This window comes from Meleagris gallopavo, chromosome 11 (genome assembly GCF_905368555.1).
Source record: "Meleagris gallopavo chromosome 11, MGAL_WU_HG_1.1, whole genome shotgun sequence".
Lineage (NCBI taxonomy): Eukaryota > Metazoa > Chordata > Aves > Galliformes > Phasianidae > Meleagris > Meleagris gallopavo.
In genome coordinates this window covers 13,465,443-13,483,809 of record NC_139414.1, presented here as the reverse complement: position 1 = coordinate 13,483,809, position 18,367 = coordinate 13,465,443, and the positions used below count along the sequence as shown (strand labels likewise).

The following is an 18,367-nucleotide window of genomic DNA, read 5'->3' as shown; positions in this document are numbered from 1 at the left end:
AATTCAGTAGTAGTATTTTTATATGCATTGGAAAATAGTTAAAATACTTAAACAGTACAGGATATCCAGATTTATTGCTTGTGTGAAGTGGGATGCACTGTCACCCTGCTAATCCTTGAGTTAGCTCTCCTACCTGAACCTGTGGCAGGTGTAGGAGCCAGGAATTACAGGCATTCCTGCTTTGGGCTGTGCTTGTTTTAAAAGGCACCCTGCTTCTGGCTGAAAAATATTTCTTACTGAGCTAAAGTAAATGAATTAACCAAGGGGCAAAACTCAGAGTTTAGCTAAAAAGGAAAACAAGTACAGCTAGGGGGGGAATAAGAGGACTCCAAAGCTTGCAGCCCTCTGGACGCTCAGTAACTTGGGCTTGTGTTGTGTTTCATTGACCCAAGTTATTTTCTAAGCTTAAAAATAGCTGCTTTTTTGAACTTCAACTCGTACGAGAAGTTCTGCTGCTGTTAGCAGAGCTGTCTGAATAGGAACATGCTGGTTGCAGTTTGCTGGGTATGGCCATTATAGTTGTGCCATGTGCGTTAACCTAAGGAGTTCTGATGTTGGATGACATGCACAATGGAATAGCCAGTGCCAGTGAAAATCAGCCAGGCTTTTCCTCTGCAAATAGCTCAGTAAATCTCAAATAAATTCCCTTCTAAGTAAAACGGGATGCAGAAATACTTGTGCTCCCTGCTTTACAGGTGGGATTGAGCTGAGGAGATGTTAAACCTCTAGTTGTGCTGTGGCTGATCAAAGAACTAAGATGGGACTTGTTGACTGCAGGAACTCTTCTGGTCCAGTGAATCCCATTATGTTGGAAGCCTGTAACACTGCTAGGATGTGAAGTAGTGTCTTTTACTGGAATAAGCTGTAAAACTTAAGTTGTTTTGGTGTAGTGCTAAAGTCCACGACCTTTGATAAATAGAGCATAGGTTCCCAGGCATTAAAGCTCATATCTTGGTTAAGTGTTGATACCTTTGGTTGAACCAAAGGTATTTGGTTGCTCACTCTTCACGTTGAGTACAAGATGTACGTTATCGTTTTATCTGAGGGCTTCCAAATGTTTGATGTATTTAGCTGTGCTGTTAGTCTGGAAGGAAACCTCTTCAAAATAGACCCACTGGATTTGTTTCCACTTCAGAAGTAGAGTTGGAGGACCACGAAGGCTCCTGCTGCCAGCACTGTGGCTCTTGGCAGGCATCTGGACCTGAGCTGCTGTTGCAGCGACTTTATCTTCCTTCTTCATGGCCAGGAGGGGACTGTCTTCAAACTGAGTATGTTCCTCCTGAAAGATGTGCAGTCCTGAGCTCTTTCTCACAGATCTTTATGAATCACTGGTTCAGAAGGTTTTTTCAGTCTTTCCTGATGAGAAAAGAGGCTAGGGATTCAAAACGAAATCATACATCTCATTGTGATGAGTTAGATATCTCGTTCAGCTCCAGCCCTGATCTTAGCTGAGGGGCATGGGTGGAACCCTGAATTTCTTGGCACTTCTTTGTAATGGCACAAGCACTTTGCCTACATCGGGTGTTGTATCAGCTGCCTTCTGAGCAACTGACAAAGCTGCACAGTTCTGCACTCAGCAATATCTTGATAAATAATTATGATAGAAGCACTTCTGTTGAGCTTAAGTGCTTTATTTCCACCTACTAAGCCTTTATTTGGGAAGGTCTGAAAAACTAAGTTGATGTAAATCTATCTTGATAAGCATAAGGTATCTGTCTTCTATTTTGGATAGGCATCAGGCACTCTGGAAAACATTTATCCTGCTGGTCCTCGAAGATCTCTTCTCCATCAGGAATCTGAATCTGAAATATCACTGTAACCTTCAACTGGAAGCCTTGGTGCATCAGTTGTGCAGTTAAGCACAAAGCACCAGAGTAGCAAAACGCCTTGCAAAATCTTGTTGCTAATGTCTGTGGAATTTTGCTATATTGATTTTTGTAATCTTGTATCTTTGGAGAATAAGCCCCAATGGTGGTGTTTTGCAAGGCTTTCTCAGAAGCTGGACAGTGCTTTCTAGCCATCTAGACCCAGTGGCTAAAAACTAAGACTGAGTGTAGATGCGTGTTCCTGTAGAGATATGGAGAGGGGTTATGACAGGTAGGGATGCAGCTAGCAGGGTTTTCTATATGTGAGGCTGGTGACTTTTCCATTGTTTCAAGTGGAAAAATACCAAAGCTATGAGATACTGATAACTGAGTAATAGCTGGAAATGTGTTTTTGGTTGTGGTTGGTTGTTTTGTTTTGTTTTGGTATGAAGTCTCTTTGTAAGCTCTTCACTTGTGTGACTTCCTTCATGCAGTAGTAATGGGAGGATCTCTTCGCAGGTGCATCTGTAGCTTCATCTTTTAACATACTGGATTGTAAAGTGATGTACAAACAATAAAACTGGGAGCACTCATCCTGCAGAGGAGGTTCTCAATTCGGGTGATCCGGGGAACCTTTCTGGGCATACCAGCTCTGCCTTGTGCAGTGCAGCATTCGCATTGCCCTCTTGTGGCAGATGCTCCAGTGCAGCCGGGTTTGGGATTAAAGAATTTTGCAGCTTTTTCAATTCAGCAGCATCTCCAATGAAACTGTGGCTTTGCTTGTCCAGAAGCGTGAGTTAGCATGAAAACCTGAAAGCGGAGCTGATGAGATGTAGGAAGTGAAACTGATAGCTCAAGATACGTTATTGAAATGATGTTCCAAAAGACGTAATCTAGGATATAATTATATCTCTCTAATTATTTGCAATTAAACTTGCCTGAAGGTTTTGTGGTGCTTCACTGGTTATTAATGATTCCAGAAACTTGGTGGGGGGGAACAAAATAGAGAACAAAGGCTTAAGAATTTGATAATTTGTGCTTTCAGCTCTGCATGCTTGCCTTTTCTAACCAGCTAGCACTCTTGCTTTGCCAGGCATCGTTGTTGGGACTGGATCCCACAATTATTTCAAACAACCCTACACCAAAACCGGAATATGGCCTAAATTCTGGGCCACCAATGTAGGCAGGAATCTATTTCTGAATTAAACACATTTGTCCTTCTTTCTGTACAGCGAAGGGAGGCTGTGCGTGTTCAGATATATGCCCAGCAGCAGACTCCCTTGGAGGGTGATGCCTTGCAGCTGTGCCCACCACCCTCGATGTCTTTGTTCTCACCAGTGCTCACCGGCCTCAGCCTTGCTGTGCCGAAGCAGTTTTATTGCAGCAGGAGCTGCTGCACGGGTGGATTCCAGCGTGTGCCTTCCTGGGCCTGCTGCCCCTCCAATTGTTGTGTTGTCAGGAGGCGTGTGCCTCCAAAAGCCTTATCTGATTCCTCCAGAGGCCTTGCAAGCAATTCAGATGTTGACCCCTCAAGCGCACACAGCTCAGACTGCCTGCTTCGGGGCATAGCTGGGAAGTTTAGCTCAGAGCCAGCAAGCTTGCTTTGTCACCGGGGCAGGAGCACCTGTCTGGGGAGGGGACGAGGGGCTGGGGAAGGTGAAAAGCTGGTGGGACTCAAAGGGGAGAAGGGAAGGCCAACAGCTGATTGTGTCAGCGCTGGGATAAATGCGAGGAGATTAATAGTTATTTAAAGAGCAAATGGGGACATGGCATTTGGCTGTGGCATGTGAGCATATAAATGTGGTGGAATGGCTGCTCTGCTGGTAACATTTAGACAGATGGTTCCTGGACTGAGTGGAATGAAAAGGATCTTTGATTCTCATAAGGATATCTTAAATTTTAATGGGGTACTTATATATATTTTTTTAATTGATGTCCAGGCAGCACCCTCAGCATTTCCTTATGGTGCTGTCTTGTTGACAGCAGCTGGCTGCTTGGTCATCCTTCCGCACAGTTTTGAGTAGCCTCGGATTGGAAGGAACAGTCTAAGTGAAAGCTAAAGCATTATTGTTTTGCTGTCTGTCTGTCTGAGCTGCTGTAGGAGACTGTTTTCATCACAGTCGCCTTTTCATCATTTGACTGGTTAGGGAGTGTGGCTGATGCTAATCTCCATGAGAAATAAAACAACTGAGCAGTGTTCTTGCTGTTGTTTTTCTTTTCTTTTTTTTTTTTTTTTTTTTGAGAAGTCCTTAGGTGATGTTAGGATCAGGGGTGTGAGACTAATTTAGGTTAAATGATCCAAAATCTGTTTTGTTGTTTGTTTGTATGATGATGGAGGAGGATGGAGAGGTTGGGTTTCTTGTGTATATATTTTTTAACTGAATGCAAAAACATTTACCAACAAAAAGAATGTTCCTGGCATTGTATATCAGCATCTGGCTCCAGCAAAAACAGTCTGTTAAATAGGTCTTGGTTGTTGGATTGCAGGTGAGATGTAACGGTCATCTGCATTGCTGAAGCTGCAATCTCTGCTTTGAGAAGAAGATCCAGTCTGGGTTGTTGCATCCTGTGACAGCTACTTAGCGTGCTTTGAGCCCAGTTGTGGGCTCACCCATCTAATAGAAGTACTGGGTCAGCCACTGTCTTCTCTACTGCTGCAGATGGGGAAACTGAGGCAGCGAGGGTAAATTACTAACCTGAGGCAACACAGTCGCTGCTTCACCCAGGATTAGGGCTCAATATGTAATTGCTTTTATTACTCTGCTGCCTGAAGGCCTTAGTCAAAGTGGAGGCCCATTAAGTGGAGTGCTTTTTACATAGTGAGGAGCAATCCTTGCCCTGCAGACCTTGCAGCCTGAAGTAGGCCATGGGTGGAGGGGGAGGCAAAGTGACTTGTCTAAGGATACCATGCCCTGCTGGCAGGGCAGGGGAGAGATCCAGCCATCCTTCCTTTGCTTGATCTCTCTGCAGACCATCCCATAGTGAGTTCCCTACATTGTTCCCTACCAGATCTTTTCCTTCTCAGTGCTGCTCATAGTAGCAAGCTGTACCCTTTGTGGTAGGTCCTGCGTGCCTCGCTGGAGACCCAAGAACACCAATCTCATCTTGGGCTTTTAATCAAGCACTCAGTGGTACTGCAGCCTTTTCCAGTGATATTGAGTAAGGAAGAGTTCTTTGGTAGCTTAATTTCCTGTACCACCTTCTTTTGGAAGGATAGCTGATGGTGCACAATTCCTGGGCATAGGGAGGGCAATAATCCTCGGAAGGGAACCGGTCTGTTCCTGCATGATTGAAATGACTGGAGAAACAGGAGGTTATGTGCCTTGTCCATAGTCTATGGGGAGTTGAGTAGATAGCCTGCATCATTCCCTTACACATTATGATGAGCACTGATGTGGTACTTAAAGCTGTGTGTGTGAACCAAAATCCTGCTTGTGATACTTTCTTGTCCTTGGGTTGCACTATCTTATAATTGAAGTTCAAGGAAACAACTTCTTTCTTTTCTTTCAAGGTATTTACCCATTTTTATCATACTTTGTTTCACTTTTCTTCTCCCTCCTTTGTCAGAAGGATCCTGATTTACTGAATTGTTAGATTACAGGAGGGCATTGGATGGGTTTGCTTATTCTTGTTGCCGTTCTCTGATTTTTTTATTTATTTATTTTTTTTTTCCCCCTCTCAACTCTTTGAGGTGGGGAACAAGGGCAGTATATAGTCTTCAGGGTAGTGACTTCTGCTAAACTCTGTGATCTAACCTCTGTATTTCTGTACTTTGTCCTGTAGCCTTCTTTTTTGATGTTTTATTTGTCACTTGTAGGCTGGAGGATGCTTTTGGGACACAACAGTGTCTGCTTAAGTGCTGTGTGGGGTACAGCCTCTGATGCTGTAGGCCCGCAGGGAAACGTTGCATGCAGTGAGCTGCTCCTGCTTGATATGATACCTTCAGTTCCTCTATGCTGCTGTCTGTTTACTGGGTACAAGCATGGTTTGAAGGCTGCGTACCTGTGCCAGTGAGATAGCAGTGCAGTTACCGCTTGATACAGGCGTCCAAAATGTGTGGTGGGATCTGATCTACAAGGAGTAGTCTTTAGGTAGAATACAAGATCTTGAGACAATGTAGCCTTGTACGTGATAGAGCTGGTTTCACTGTAACAAAAATGGTGATTTGTATCAGGTACTAGCTTTCTCTCCATGAGGTCTGGGTTTGGGTGTTGCTAGACACAGGGATCTTGCCTCCCTGTGATGGCTTGCTGCCCTGTGAATCACCTCTTTATTGTGTGCATGGTGTCTTTTTCCAGCTCTGTTCCACACTGTTGATCTATTGCGTGGCTGCATGAAGCTTTACCTCTTTGTTTTTCAGTCACTGATGGAAAATGGGGGATCTTCTCTGCGAATATCCTTCCTTATTGAATGACACACGTAGGGTGGTGCTGAGATTGTTCTGTACATCCTCCATCGTGATGGCCGTGCCGTGTCAAGCTAACCATTCCTTCTGTGCCTTTCTTTGCCTCTAGCCGCAGTACACGAACCTGGGGCTCCTAAACAGCATGGACCAGCAGATTCAGAATGGCTCTTCCTCTACCAGCCCCTACAACACGGAGCACGCGCAGAACAGCGTCACGGCCCCTTCGCCTTACGCCCAGCCCAGCTCCACTTTTGATGCCCTCTCGCCCTCCCCAGCCATCCCTTCCAACACAGACTACCCAGGACCTCACAGCTTCGACGTATCATTTCAACAGTCCAGCACAGCAAAGTCTGCAACGTGGACGGTAAGGATGCAGCACGAAGCCTTGCTCCTTCGGTGGCTTCAGTCCTGTGGCCAATAGTGACACTGCTGTTCTGATACATATCCAGGCTTGTGCAAGAATGGAATGACCTGTGTCCTCTTAAGTGCACGACATGTCACACAGAAGGGAGAGATTTATCTTGGCTGCTCTGGGAGGGTGTGGTGGGAATAGAACCCTCGGTAATATTACTAAATCCCAGGTGAATAAAATGCCTTGCAAAAAGACAGTCACTTAAAGACTGTGTGATGATGAAACAGTGGCTCTCTTATTTAAGTGTAACATATTGAAGTTAAAACCTGGGATGGGCATAAGGATGGCTTCAGAGTTTCCCATGGCATCCTTCATCCATGGGTATGTATTAGGTTCAATGTGCAGGGCTGTGCCAGTAGGGCAGAGGTACAGACTAGAGGTGGTTTGCCCTGATTTACTATTAATATTTTTCTAAACTTAAAAATTTAGCCTAGCTTCGTGTCCTGGTGTGGTTTAGGGCTCTAAAGTAGAGATTCTTTAAGACAGCAATAATCTCTACTGCTAAGATGTTCAGTATTTGTCTTCCACTACTTCAAGCACTCCAAATCAGTGCAGTGAATAATCCCCTGTGGACATTTCTCTGTGTGGTGAGTGAGGAGAATTAGGTAAATTGAACCTTAGTCCTCTGAATAACACTAGAGTTAGCTGCCTAAATCAGGTATTACCAGTAACCCCTGCTGTGCTTGGTAATTAAAGAAACCAGATTTGAATCCCCAGTGAAGGGAACTGATTTATTTTTACTTTGTTTTATTTTTTTTTTTTCCCTTTAGATGTATGTACTGATTCTTCTAGCAGCAGGTCAAATCTCAGCTTTCATCATATTATGATTTGTCTTACTTTTCTTCGCTCAAAGCTGTTTTGAGTATCTCACTTTATGGTGACTTTATTTAATGATATCAGATTATCCAACACTTGTTTTCTATCTTTAAAACTACACAAACAAAAGCAATGAGTTGCAGTGATTTTTAATTGAAAGTGCTTTTTTGTTTTTGTTTTTTACCAAAAACGAAGCACATTCACTTTTCTTCATTTCCATATTTAGTCCAAGGAACTCCTTTGGTCTCAAAGTAAATACAATCTAGAAATTGCAACTGGCCATGCTGGTAGGGAACCACTGTAACCCACATGCTTCTTATTGGACAGATGGAAAGAGATGTTGTGTAGTAATAAATCGGTATAAAATTGTATCTTTCATATGTAAAAGTTCTTTTTAAGTAAACTCTTGTCTAAAACTGGTAACGATAACTTTGTTTAAAGGGTATGTTTCACAGAGTTGAAATGTTTTGTCTGGTTAAGGGCAATTTATTTATTTCTTTATAGATGAATCTGTGGAAGTCTAAATGAGGTTGAAATGCATCTTTTCTTTATCTGTACTGGCTGTGATGTCTTATTGTAGTTCATGCTTTTCATGTCCAGGTTTCTCCACTTACACTGCACTATTTATTTTCATTCCCCTTGTAAGTAAGGAAATTGTCAGGTCTACTTTCCATTTCTCAGGGCAAGAAAATGCTGCCCTTGGATTTTTGCGGGCTGCTGTGGAGAGGGTCCTTTGAGAGAGATATGAAAAGACATTCTCTTTTGATAAATATAGTACAAAGAATTATCTAACGCAGCTGCAGGGAACAGGAGTGTTTGATGCTATCCTTTCAACTACGGAAAGTGATCTTTTGAAATGAGTTTTGAACATCAGTGGTAAGCTGTTCCAGCAGAGCTGAAGACAAGCAAGCTGCTCGCAAGCGTGAAGTTGAGTAAGCATTTGAGGGGGTTCGCTGCAATGACAGCAGCTCTTGGGGGGTAGAAGTGAGGCTGAGATTTAACGTGGATCTAGGTAGTAATCAGATTGCATGGTGGTCTTTTCTTTTCTTGGGGGCGGGCACATTTAGCATCTCCATTTTCTTTATCTATGACGTGGACCGTGCTACAGACAGGTGATGTGTTGCCTGTAGCTGTTGCAGCCTGTGGCACAGGAACAAGCCTGTGTGTTTTAGTCAAGGAGCAACCTCCTAAACAGCTCTCTGTTTGTGGAGGAGTGTGCTGGTGTCCCTGTGCTGAGCCTAGAGCTGCTCGTGCAGGAGCTGTGTGTATGCAGTGGCTGATGACAGTCTTGTGGTGGCTGCCGGGGACCTTCAATCAGTGTTTCACACTTGAGCATCTTTCCATCTTCAGAGCTCTGCCCTTCTGCTAATTAATCCACCAACTCATTTCACATGGCTGTTGAGCAGTTGGTAATGTGTTCGACAGCTTTATCAGCGGGGTGGGTGTGGAGGGACTTGGAGGTTCTCTCCTGCTGCTGTCCTGAGAAATGTGGAAACACGTGTGAAACGTTGATGAAAGAAGGATTGCCCCATCCACACAGCAGGAGCAAGTTCTCTGAGTTGCTCACTAAGCCCCCCCCCTTCCCCCCAATGTGACTTCATGTGCTTTGATTAATGCCTGTCGTCATCTTTTTTTTTTTTAATGATGGATTAGGAACCTACCCAACTGGAAGAGTTTCTTTCACAGCAGTGACCTATTAAATGTTTAATTACTAGATGGCCCCACCCTCATTAAGAGTCCAAAACTTGAAAGCCTTGTTTCTTAGGGTTTTTTCCTCTTGCGTTCCCCAGGGTGACGGTGTTAAGGAAACTTGTCTCACTTTCCCCACTTTGGGAGTAGATGAGTGAGGCTGACCCACCTTGCCCTGCTAGGAGGGCCCAGTAGGGGCAGGCAGTGAATCTCGAGTCTTGGCTGACAGCATGCTTTGTTGTACTCGTCTGAGTTTGTTTGGGGCTGAGTTGTGTTAGATTAGGTCATGGGAGAGCAAAGGCTTGGGGGCCTGGGGAAAAGGCTTTGGTCATTTCTCCTGAAAAAGCAAAGGTGCTTTGGGAGGGTTAGAGATCTGTGAAGATGCTTCAGGCTTTTTGGTGCTTAGCTTCTGAGGGAAAAATAACCTAAAATCAGATGTAGATCCCTAGGGTATTTCTGGAAGTGAGAGAAAGGGGGGAAAAAAAGAGCTAGCTGAGTAGCTAAAAGCTAGGTCTCGGTGAACAGCCCCAAATTCTACTCGTACCCCTCGAAACCTGTTTCATAGTATGGTGATGTTTTCTTTGGGGCAGGTTTATTTTCACAGGGCAGAGGACACCCTGTGCTGAATCGGCGCTGTTTGTGTAGGATAAGCTGGGGAAGAGATGAAGAGTAACACTGGGAGGGGTGCTTCTCTGCTCAGGTTTGTGATGGGCTCCTAACTCAAGGGGAAACGGAGCTGGCCAAAAACTGCAGAGAAACACCAGTTGCTGCTAGGTGAGAGTGATTTCTTATGCATGAGCAGTTCGCTTTGAAAATATTGCAGATTTTCTCTGTGAAGTCTTTCATGACCTTAAGTAGGAATTCCAGTAAAACATGCTGTCTAATCTGGTTAGCTGTTCATTTGTATGCAATGTTGAGCTAATTAATGATGACAAATTGAGATTGGATTGCGGAGGACTTTATAAGCATCCTTGATTATTTTTTTTTAATTAATGACCTGAGAACACAAGAATATAAGCAAGTTAATCAGTCTTTTCAGAAGGAAAATCTTTAATGATTGCCACTCTCTTTCAGTCTTTAAAAACAAAAGCCTTGGTAGTCTAAACTGAACAGAGCTTCTCACATGCATACAGAGGCTGGGGGAGCTCATGCTGCAGTATGAGCTCGCTGAAAGCCAATAGTGGATCAAGCAGTTATTGCTTGGTAGGCAGAAGGTTGTTAAGTCTGAGAGAGAAGCCCTATGAATTTGGTGAAATTAGGTGAAGCTTATCCAGAACTGTGCGTCATGTATTGTGGGATACTTCCTCTGTGAGAATTCTCATATACCTGGGCTTGTGAGATCTCCTCCCATTTCTGCAGCAGAAGCAAACAAGGCATTTCAAAAGCGTGCCTCCTCAGACTTTTTTTTTTTTTCCCCTTTCTGGAAGTAACTTTGTGTGCAGATGTTCCCACCCACTCCAAGTGCAAGTAAATAAATAACTGCACTGGCTTTTCCCACTAAAAAAAGATTTGGCAATCACCTGTTGCTAGCACAGAGCTTGCTACATGACTGCTTGCTTGGAGAAGAACATGGTTGCGATGAGGAAGATTAAAAAATAAAAATAATTTAAAGAAATAATTATGTCAAGGTTAGTAGAAGTTAACATTGCTGCCAAACTCAAACTATCAAGAAACAAATCAGATCCTCCTATCCCCATAAGCAAGATACCACCTTATAAGTCATGAGACTTTATTAAAGACAAACAGGTTCTTCGGATGTTCCCCAGGTTTTTGAGCCTTTAGGGTGCATCTATTAAATCTTCTAAAGCATTTCTGGGTAGTCACGGGAGTAAAGGAAAAAGAAGGCAAAAGTAGCCTTAAGTTTTTGCATGAAAACCAGAATTTGTTTGTGACTTTTTTTTTTGATTTTGCTGAAGAAAGGCAGCCTGCAAGACTTGCATAATGGGAGTGTTGGCAATAGCTGAGCATAGCAGTTTTTTCTCATGCCCTGCAGTAGGTTGGAGCTGAGCAGGGTTGGTCCTTGCAGAGCTTTGTTATGAAACACAGAGCTCCACAAAGTTGCAATCTGTGTTCCAGTCAGGCACTTTGGTTCTCCTGTGCTCAGTAAACTTGATTGTACCTCAAGTTCTATTAAAGTGTTTTGATTTCAGACTCTTAGCTGTCAAAGCTAGGTGACAACCTGTGCAACATGCAAGAAAGCAAGTAAATGCATTGTGCAGTCTGGGGTTAGTAGATTTAGAAAGGTTTTATTTTTAAGGTGAAAGGAATGTGCTTAAATTAGTCCCTGCTAGGAGTGACAGGTTTCTGTAGTTGAGAGTACAGATTCCTTGTCTGGTCTACCTCAGTCTTCTTATTTCGATTTGATTAATTCCTCTTTCACTTTAAAAAAAAAAAAAAAAAAAAAATTGTCCTGAATCACTTGGTATAAAATGGGAAAAGTCATTTCCCGTGTGTAAAATGAATTGTAGGATGATGTCTGTGGGGATAGCATAGCAATGAGATGGCAGTTTGATGCATATATTGCCTTGACTCTAATTGTGTTCTCTTACATAAGTTGTTCAAATAGTGCGATTGGAGCAACGCTCTGGTAATGCTTCTACTGCTGATCATTTTTCTGCATTGTATGTGACAGCTTTTTAAGGGCTGGTGAGTCTCCCTAAAGACCTTGCACATAGGGCTATGCTAGGTGTTAATGTGAAGGTTTAGCTTTGTTACCCCTCAGCGATGTGCCACTTGCACCGGCTACTTGTCTTGTAGGCAGTGCAGTCTGAGCTTTCTTGATTTCTACCCTCCTTAAAGCTACTGTGAGAAGGACGATGGAAGCAGTTTTGCTTTGGAATTTTGAAGTTGTCTACTTTGGAGCCTCTTTGTCAGCAATGCTGTAGGCTTTGGCTGTTAGCACAAAGCTAAAGGAAGGGTCCTTGTAAAAGTGAGTGCAGAGGTCTGTGGACGTCTCCAAGCATTGCAGTAGATCCCCTTCTGGACACTTTGCTAATCCTTTCGTGACTTTAGGTTTTCTCTTCAGCCCAACTGATTGCTGATGCACAGACTGGAAGAACTGACGCAATGGTGTGAGCTCAGAGCTTGGCTCCACGGATCTCAGCAAAGCAGGAGCATTGCCTTATTTGGGCACTTGGCTGGGTGAGAAGTGGTGGGAACTGGCTTCCTGAGGCTCTTTGCAGCTTTACCTGTTTGAAGATGCTGCTCCTAATGTGTGTGTCCTTTGTCTGCTCAGAGCGAGCAGGGAGAGGGATGGGCCTTGGTTGCTGTGACAGCTCTCATGCCCAGGAAGGTTGTGATCGTGTCTTCCTGTTTGATTTGAAGTGTTTCCCTCTGTATAGTACCACAGGGCCTGATGGTGCATATGAAACTGGTCATCTGCCCAGAAGGAGGGCAGCAGTTTGCTGTCTGTGCAGGAGGTGCCGTTCTCACGGCTGGGATGTGTTTCAAGCGAGCAGAGCTGGGAAGAACCAGTTCCCCTGCGAGAACCAGTCCAGGAGGGGCCTGCTGGATTGTCTTCTGTGTGTTTTTTTTGTTGTTCTTTTTTTCCTTTGAGTGAAAGGAGATCCAAGTTCATTAGCTTCCTATTAAAATGCAGTTGTGCTTTTTTTCCCCCCTCTCTAAGTTCACTGTCATGTATATTCTGTCTTTATTACTAGTTATCTTTTTCTGACTCCTTACAAGCAGCTCCACAGCTCCTTGTAATGATTTCTAGAAAATGTCTTATTGTGAGCTTGTCTCTGCTTTTCTCTGCCTCCTTCTCTTTTTGCATCCTTCATTGTTTTGTAAATCCTACCAGGGTAATGTAGCGTACCTCTCTGAGCTGCAACTGTTTCAGTGCTAAGTTTGGTAGATGCTTTTTATTAGCCAGGTGTCCTCCATGATGCTAAACTGCACTGTAGTGCTTGAGGGGTTCAATCAACTGACTTCAGGAACCTGAACTGGGGCTCTTTGCATCCCTATGCAGCTGCTGGGAGCACGGGAGTGTCTCCTCTGCAGATTTTTGGACAAGAGGAAGGCATTTATTTAAATTGATGGTGTGAATGTTCTTCTCTTTCAGCTAGGATTTAGTTTCCTGGTTGCTGTGTTTGTGCTTTCTCTCTCCCAGCAAAACAGGGGACCAGACAGAGCTCGCTGCAGGGTCTGCAAGTGCAAAGCACTGCGATGTTAGGGATGGGCACAGTGGGATGGAGAAAGTAATTGTGGGGAGAAGTTGTCTTCTCTTGGTGCTCCCAAGGGGAAGAAGATTTACGTGCTGCTCTGCTCAAGTGACTTCTAGCTGCGCTGGCATCAGTCTGTTTTATTATTTTTGCCTTTTTTTTTTTTTCTTCTCCTCAGAAAGCTGGCAAAACTGCCTTCAAGTTTTAGTCATTTCCAAAGAGAAAATGCAGAGGGAGAGAACTAAGTGTAAGAAACACCTTGGGTTCTTAATGGGAACTTTTTCCATCTGTGGAGAGGAAAAGCATTAATTAAACATAATTTTCATCAACGCAACTGGCACAAAAAAGCCCCACCTACTTTCATGAGAAAGGAATAAAGAGAATCATAATCCTGGATTAGGTATCTTTCACTACACGTATATAAAAACAACACCATGTGAAAAGGGGGAAAATATGTATCTACACATACACACCAAACATACCGATGTGCCTCCAGCAGCATTACCAAAGGAATTAACTTTACAAGAAGCAGCCACAGCCTGGAAAGAAGCCATTTTTTGAATAAAAGCTGAATGAGCCTTGTGGTTTCTGAGAAGTATGAGAAAGAAGGGTTAAAAAAACATTTAGAGATAAGAATAGCTGGTGTTGGGAGACCAATGAACATCTTGAAGTAGGGGAGGGTCACTATTTAAATCACTTTTTTTTTTTTCCTCCTGTGCTTAGTTAAAAATTGGCTTCTGTGAAGAACAACATGTAGGATTAATGTAGTTCTTTAAATCTTCAAAGTGCTGCACAAACATTACTCCCCTAATCAGCAAACACCTTTTCTTGGTAGGAAAATCAGGTATGTAGTTGCCATTTTAGAGGAGGGAAACCAAGGTGCCAGAAGTCCCAGTGTTCCCAAACTAGCACTCCTTTGGAGCGGTGTGGAATTTTTTTTGTTGTCAGATTATTGGAGTGGTGTTTTTTTGGAGAGGTGTTTCTGGATGCTTCAGGGGTTTTTCGTACTGTTCAGCATGGGGACTGCCTCTAGGCTAGCTCCTAAAAGCTGCTGAGCTCTCTTGGATTTTATTAGTGTGAAACATGCAAACTGCAAAGCAGCCTTCGCTGCTCAGATGTGGCATCCCAGGAGCTGCCTCCTTCCCTTCCTGCAGGTCGTGGCCAGCTGGGCCAGGAGGGAGGCAGCATGCTCTGGGGCATGGAGAGTTTCTGAAAAAGTTGCCTTAAATGAACATTGCTTGAAGGTGTTTCAACCAAACAACCCTTTAAAAAAAACAAAAAAAAACAAAAAACAACAAAAAAAAAAACAACTAAACAAATGTTGGGCAAAAACAATGAGTGATGTTCAATTACTTTTGATAAGGGTTTTCTGACAGACTGATATAAAAAGTATTGCTTGCTTGCAGACAAAGACCGATCTTGGAGGTGATTGTTCCTGTCCTCAGATTAGTTGAAATACTGGAGCCACGTACATCTTATTTCCTTGACAACTTGATACAGACCAGGCGACAGTTGGTGGTGTGCTGAGGCAAACGTGATGCTTTTTGTGTTGCATTGGTGGCACTCTGTATACTGAGCGTTTAGCTCCAGTGCTTGGCAGACCATGTGCTATGAAGAAATGTCCTATTTTGTTGGGGTTTTTTTGTGTCTTGAGTAGGGATGACTTCTGTATAGAAAGAGCATGAACTTTATTATGCAATGGAAATTTGCTCATGTGCAGGTGTGTCAGATTTGTTATGGTAAACAGAGTAGAATAAGCTACTCAAATAAGAGCTTAGATCCTCTGACAAATAGACCAGGGTGGAGAAATTGCATCTCTGTGTTATACAAAATTTACATTTCCAGTTGTTGTTACAGATAACACTTAATCACTGGAGCGAAACTTGATGCATCCACAGAAGTAAACTGCTACTTCTCCATCATCTTATCAGATGTATTCTATGACAGTTGTTTGTTGTTTAAAAGAGAGCAAGATACTTGCTCCTCTGAGGAGGATGAGTGCTTCACGTTCTGCTGATGTGCATCAGTTGCCAAAATAAGGAAAATAGGGTCTATTTTCTGGCTTTTCCTGCTTTAGCAGTAATGATCATGTGCTCTGCAAGGCTGGAGGAGAGGGAATCTCCCTTCCCTTAAAGAGCAGCATCCCTGCGTGGATCGTCTGGAGCCTGGGGCTCACCGTGTGCTTCCCTCTTGGGGAGAGAAGCAGCATTGCTTGGGTAGAGCTCAGTACAGTTGAGCTATGGGTTTGACCCTGAGCCCAGTCTCTGTGCTGCTCCAGCCCTGTGATTGAGATTTGATCTGGGTAACGTTGTGCAAGGCATTCCCTCTGCCTCCATTTCTTCCCCTGCATTTTCTACATGCCCACCCTCAAAGTCAGGACTGTGCTACTATGTTCCTGTGTTGCAAAGCACTTAAATCTCCGATGTGAAACACTTGGGGGAATGGCTGGGGCTGCTGCTTGCTTGCAGCCTGTATCACTAGACTTAATCAAGAGGCCTGAAAGCTTATTTGTAAGAAGATTTGTCTTGCAAACCTAAGTATATCTCCAGGCTAAAGCTCAGAACTGCCCGAGTCCTGACTAGGTTAATTGCTTCCCCTCTTGAGAGCTCACTATTTACCAGCATCAGGCCCGTCAGGTATATGGGATGTGCTGGTGCAGAGGCTGTGTGGAGGCTATGGCACAAAAGAATGCCTCCTTCCTCTTCGTGTATCTGGAGTGTGACAGTGTGTGAGCTGTGCTGTGTTAGCTGCAATGCTGAGTTGGGCTGAACACACCCTGCTGCTGTCGGGGCTCATCAGCTCACCCGTGGGAGCTGCAGCTGGGAGCTTCTGCCAGGGAGCTGCCCTTTTCCTGGCCTCCTTGGGAAAAAAATGGAGCTGAGCAGAGGGTTTGCTGTCAGATGTGTCCTCCTAGTCTCTCCTAAGGCAAATGGATGGGAGCAGAGCTCTTGGGCTCGGTGTCCAGCAGCATGCCCTCTGTTTGCGTTTTGAGCATCGGCATCACCATGGGTGGCAAAGTACTCTCATGAGATGTTTGTCAGGTGGCTGAGCACTAAATGTCATCTGTTCATTAATCAGTCAGGTGGCGACTGGTTTTATGATTTCTTTGTTTTCTGTCCCTTCTGCTGCACACTGCTTCTGTTATTCATTCTGAGTCATTTTCTTGACCAGTACTTGGTGAGCAAAGGAGACTCCAAAAATCACTGTGCAATTCTACTTCTCTCACTAAAGACTTTTACAGTGCCGACACTCACAAAAAAAAAAGATGACAGCCCTTAGGAAAAGCTTCAGAAGAGCAATCATTAGTTCTGTAAAGATTAAAGGTTCTCAGAAATGGAGCACATGGACTGACTACTTTAAAATACCGGTCTTATAAATAATTAATACGTTTTTAATTAAATTTAATCTTTATTTGTTAGCCCCTTAATGTGCTGACTTCTCTGGTGAGTCACTTCTGCTGGTTTCCTTTTCTGTGCCTCTCTTAAAGTACTACAAAGGTGGGATTCTGTTTCTAGGCTTATTTTCCAGCTGTTCTATGCAATACTCAGTTGAACTGGATTGCACTGGTGCTGCTGGTGTGCATGGGAGAGCTGGTGGGAGGAACAGCACTGTGAACGCGCTGGTTGCAGGCTGCATTTGCAGGGACACGTGCTGGAAGAAAACCATTTCCATGCTGCATGTCTAACGTTGTGAGCACAAAACACTCCAATGCTGTTAGTCACACCGCTGATCTCAATCTGTTTAATGGGGCTGTTTTTTGTTTTTAATACGCTGCTGTTCTGATGTGTGTTTTGAAATGTGTTTTAGGGATGGTTTTCTAAACGTAGAACTTATAGGGTCTTCTTGACTGGGGTTGCTTGGTAGTATTTTAAGTGTCAGTGAAGCATATGGCCAAGATTAACTGCTGCTTAGTGACTGGGAATGACTAACCTGTGACTGCTTCTCTCCACCCCACAGGCTGGAGAGCTACCAGTTGTCTGCTTGGCTTTGAAGCCCAAACTGCTGGGGTGCACCTTACCCCGCACCCCTGGATCACACTGTATCTGGGATGTGACTGCAGCATGACCTTCTTGCTATGGGAAAGTCAGCACTTCCCAGCGCCCAGGAGAAGTAGGGTTCAGCATGCAGGCTTCTGGGGAGTGGTGTAGGTGCTGGGGGCTCTCTGGCCAGCCTGGCATGGATCACCAAGGGTGTAACAGTTCACTCCAGTGATTTTTTTTTTTTTAATTTTTTTTTTTTTGGTTGTTTTATTTTTCCCACTGGCCATACCAATCTGATTACACCTTCGAGGGATCATCCACCCCTAAAGCTTAATTAAGGAGCTCTTGTCTGACTCGTCACTGACTCACCTGCCACTGTATGAGCTCATGTCTGACTTGTCCTAGGAAGATAGTGAAATATGTCAGGCTTCTCTGAAATACAGCAGTTTTTTTGTTTTATTGCATCCCTGACATTGCTGTTGGCTGCTGCATAGGTGAACAGAAAGATGTCTGCCCTGACTTGGTCACATTTATCTAAACTCAGTCATTCACCTCTTTGTGCCTTGATTATCTAGCTGGGGTTTTGCTTGCACAGCTGTAGGAATGTTAGAGTTAATAAAAAAATAAAATTAAATAACCTTTGAGTTTTGGCTTCGGGCAAAGTAGGTGAAATGATGTGTTTTGGAGATGAATGCTCTTGCAGAAGGCAAGATGTAGCTTGCAGGAGAACATCTGCAACCAATCCATTCTGTATGAGATGGGGCCAAGACTTGTTTGTATCTCAGTACCTGTTTAAACATGTTGTAGCATAGCAAAAAGAGGTTTTGAATGCATTGAGGAAGGGTGGGTAAAAAGGGAAAGAGACATCAAGCTGAATGTTTGCTTAATAGCTTTGATTTCTTCATTAAACTTTTAAGCACTTTAATAATTTGATTAGCTGCTTTCAGAACGCTGCAGAATTTTTTTTTAAATAATAAAGAATTTTGCTCATCTTGGCACTGCAAAATGAGCTTGATTTCTGGCCCGGAGCAAATCTGGTAACTGTTGACAACTTTGGCGTACCTACTCTGAGGACTGTCAGCAGAAGGCTGTTTGGTAAT

The 18,367-nt window shown here is 43.7% G+C and overlaps 1 protein-coding gene across 10 annotated transcripts in view; it reads left to right on the top strand.

Annotated features, from left to right (window-relative positions):
- TP63 (tumor protein p63) overlaps positions 1-18,367 on the top strand; it is a 174,147-nt gene that overhangs the window by 118,974 nt on the left and 36,806 nt on the right. For all 10 annotated transcript variants that reach the window (XM_085233225.1, XM_085233224.1, XM_010716747.4 and 7 more), the window contains one exon: positions 6,320-6,574. In XM_085233225.1, coding sequence (XP_085089351.1) covers positions 6,320-6,574 — 255 coding nt within the window. The remainder of the gene's footprint in view (positions 1-6,319; positions 6,575-18,367) is intronic.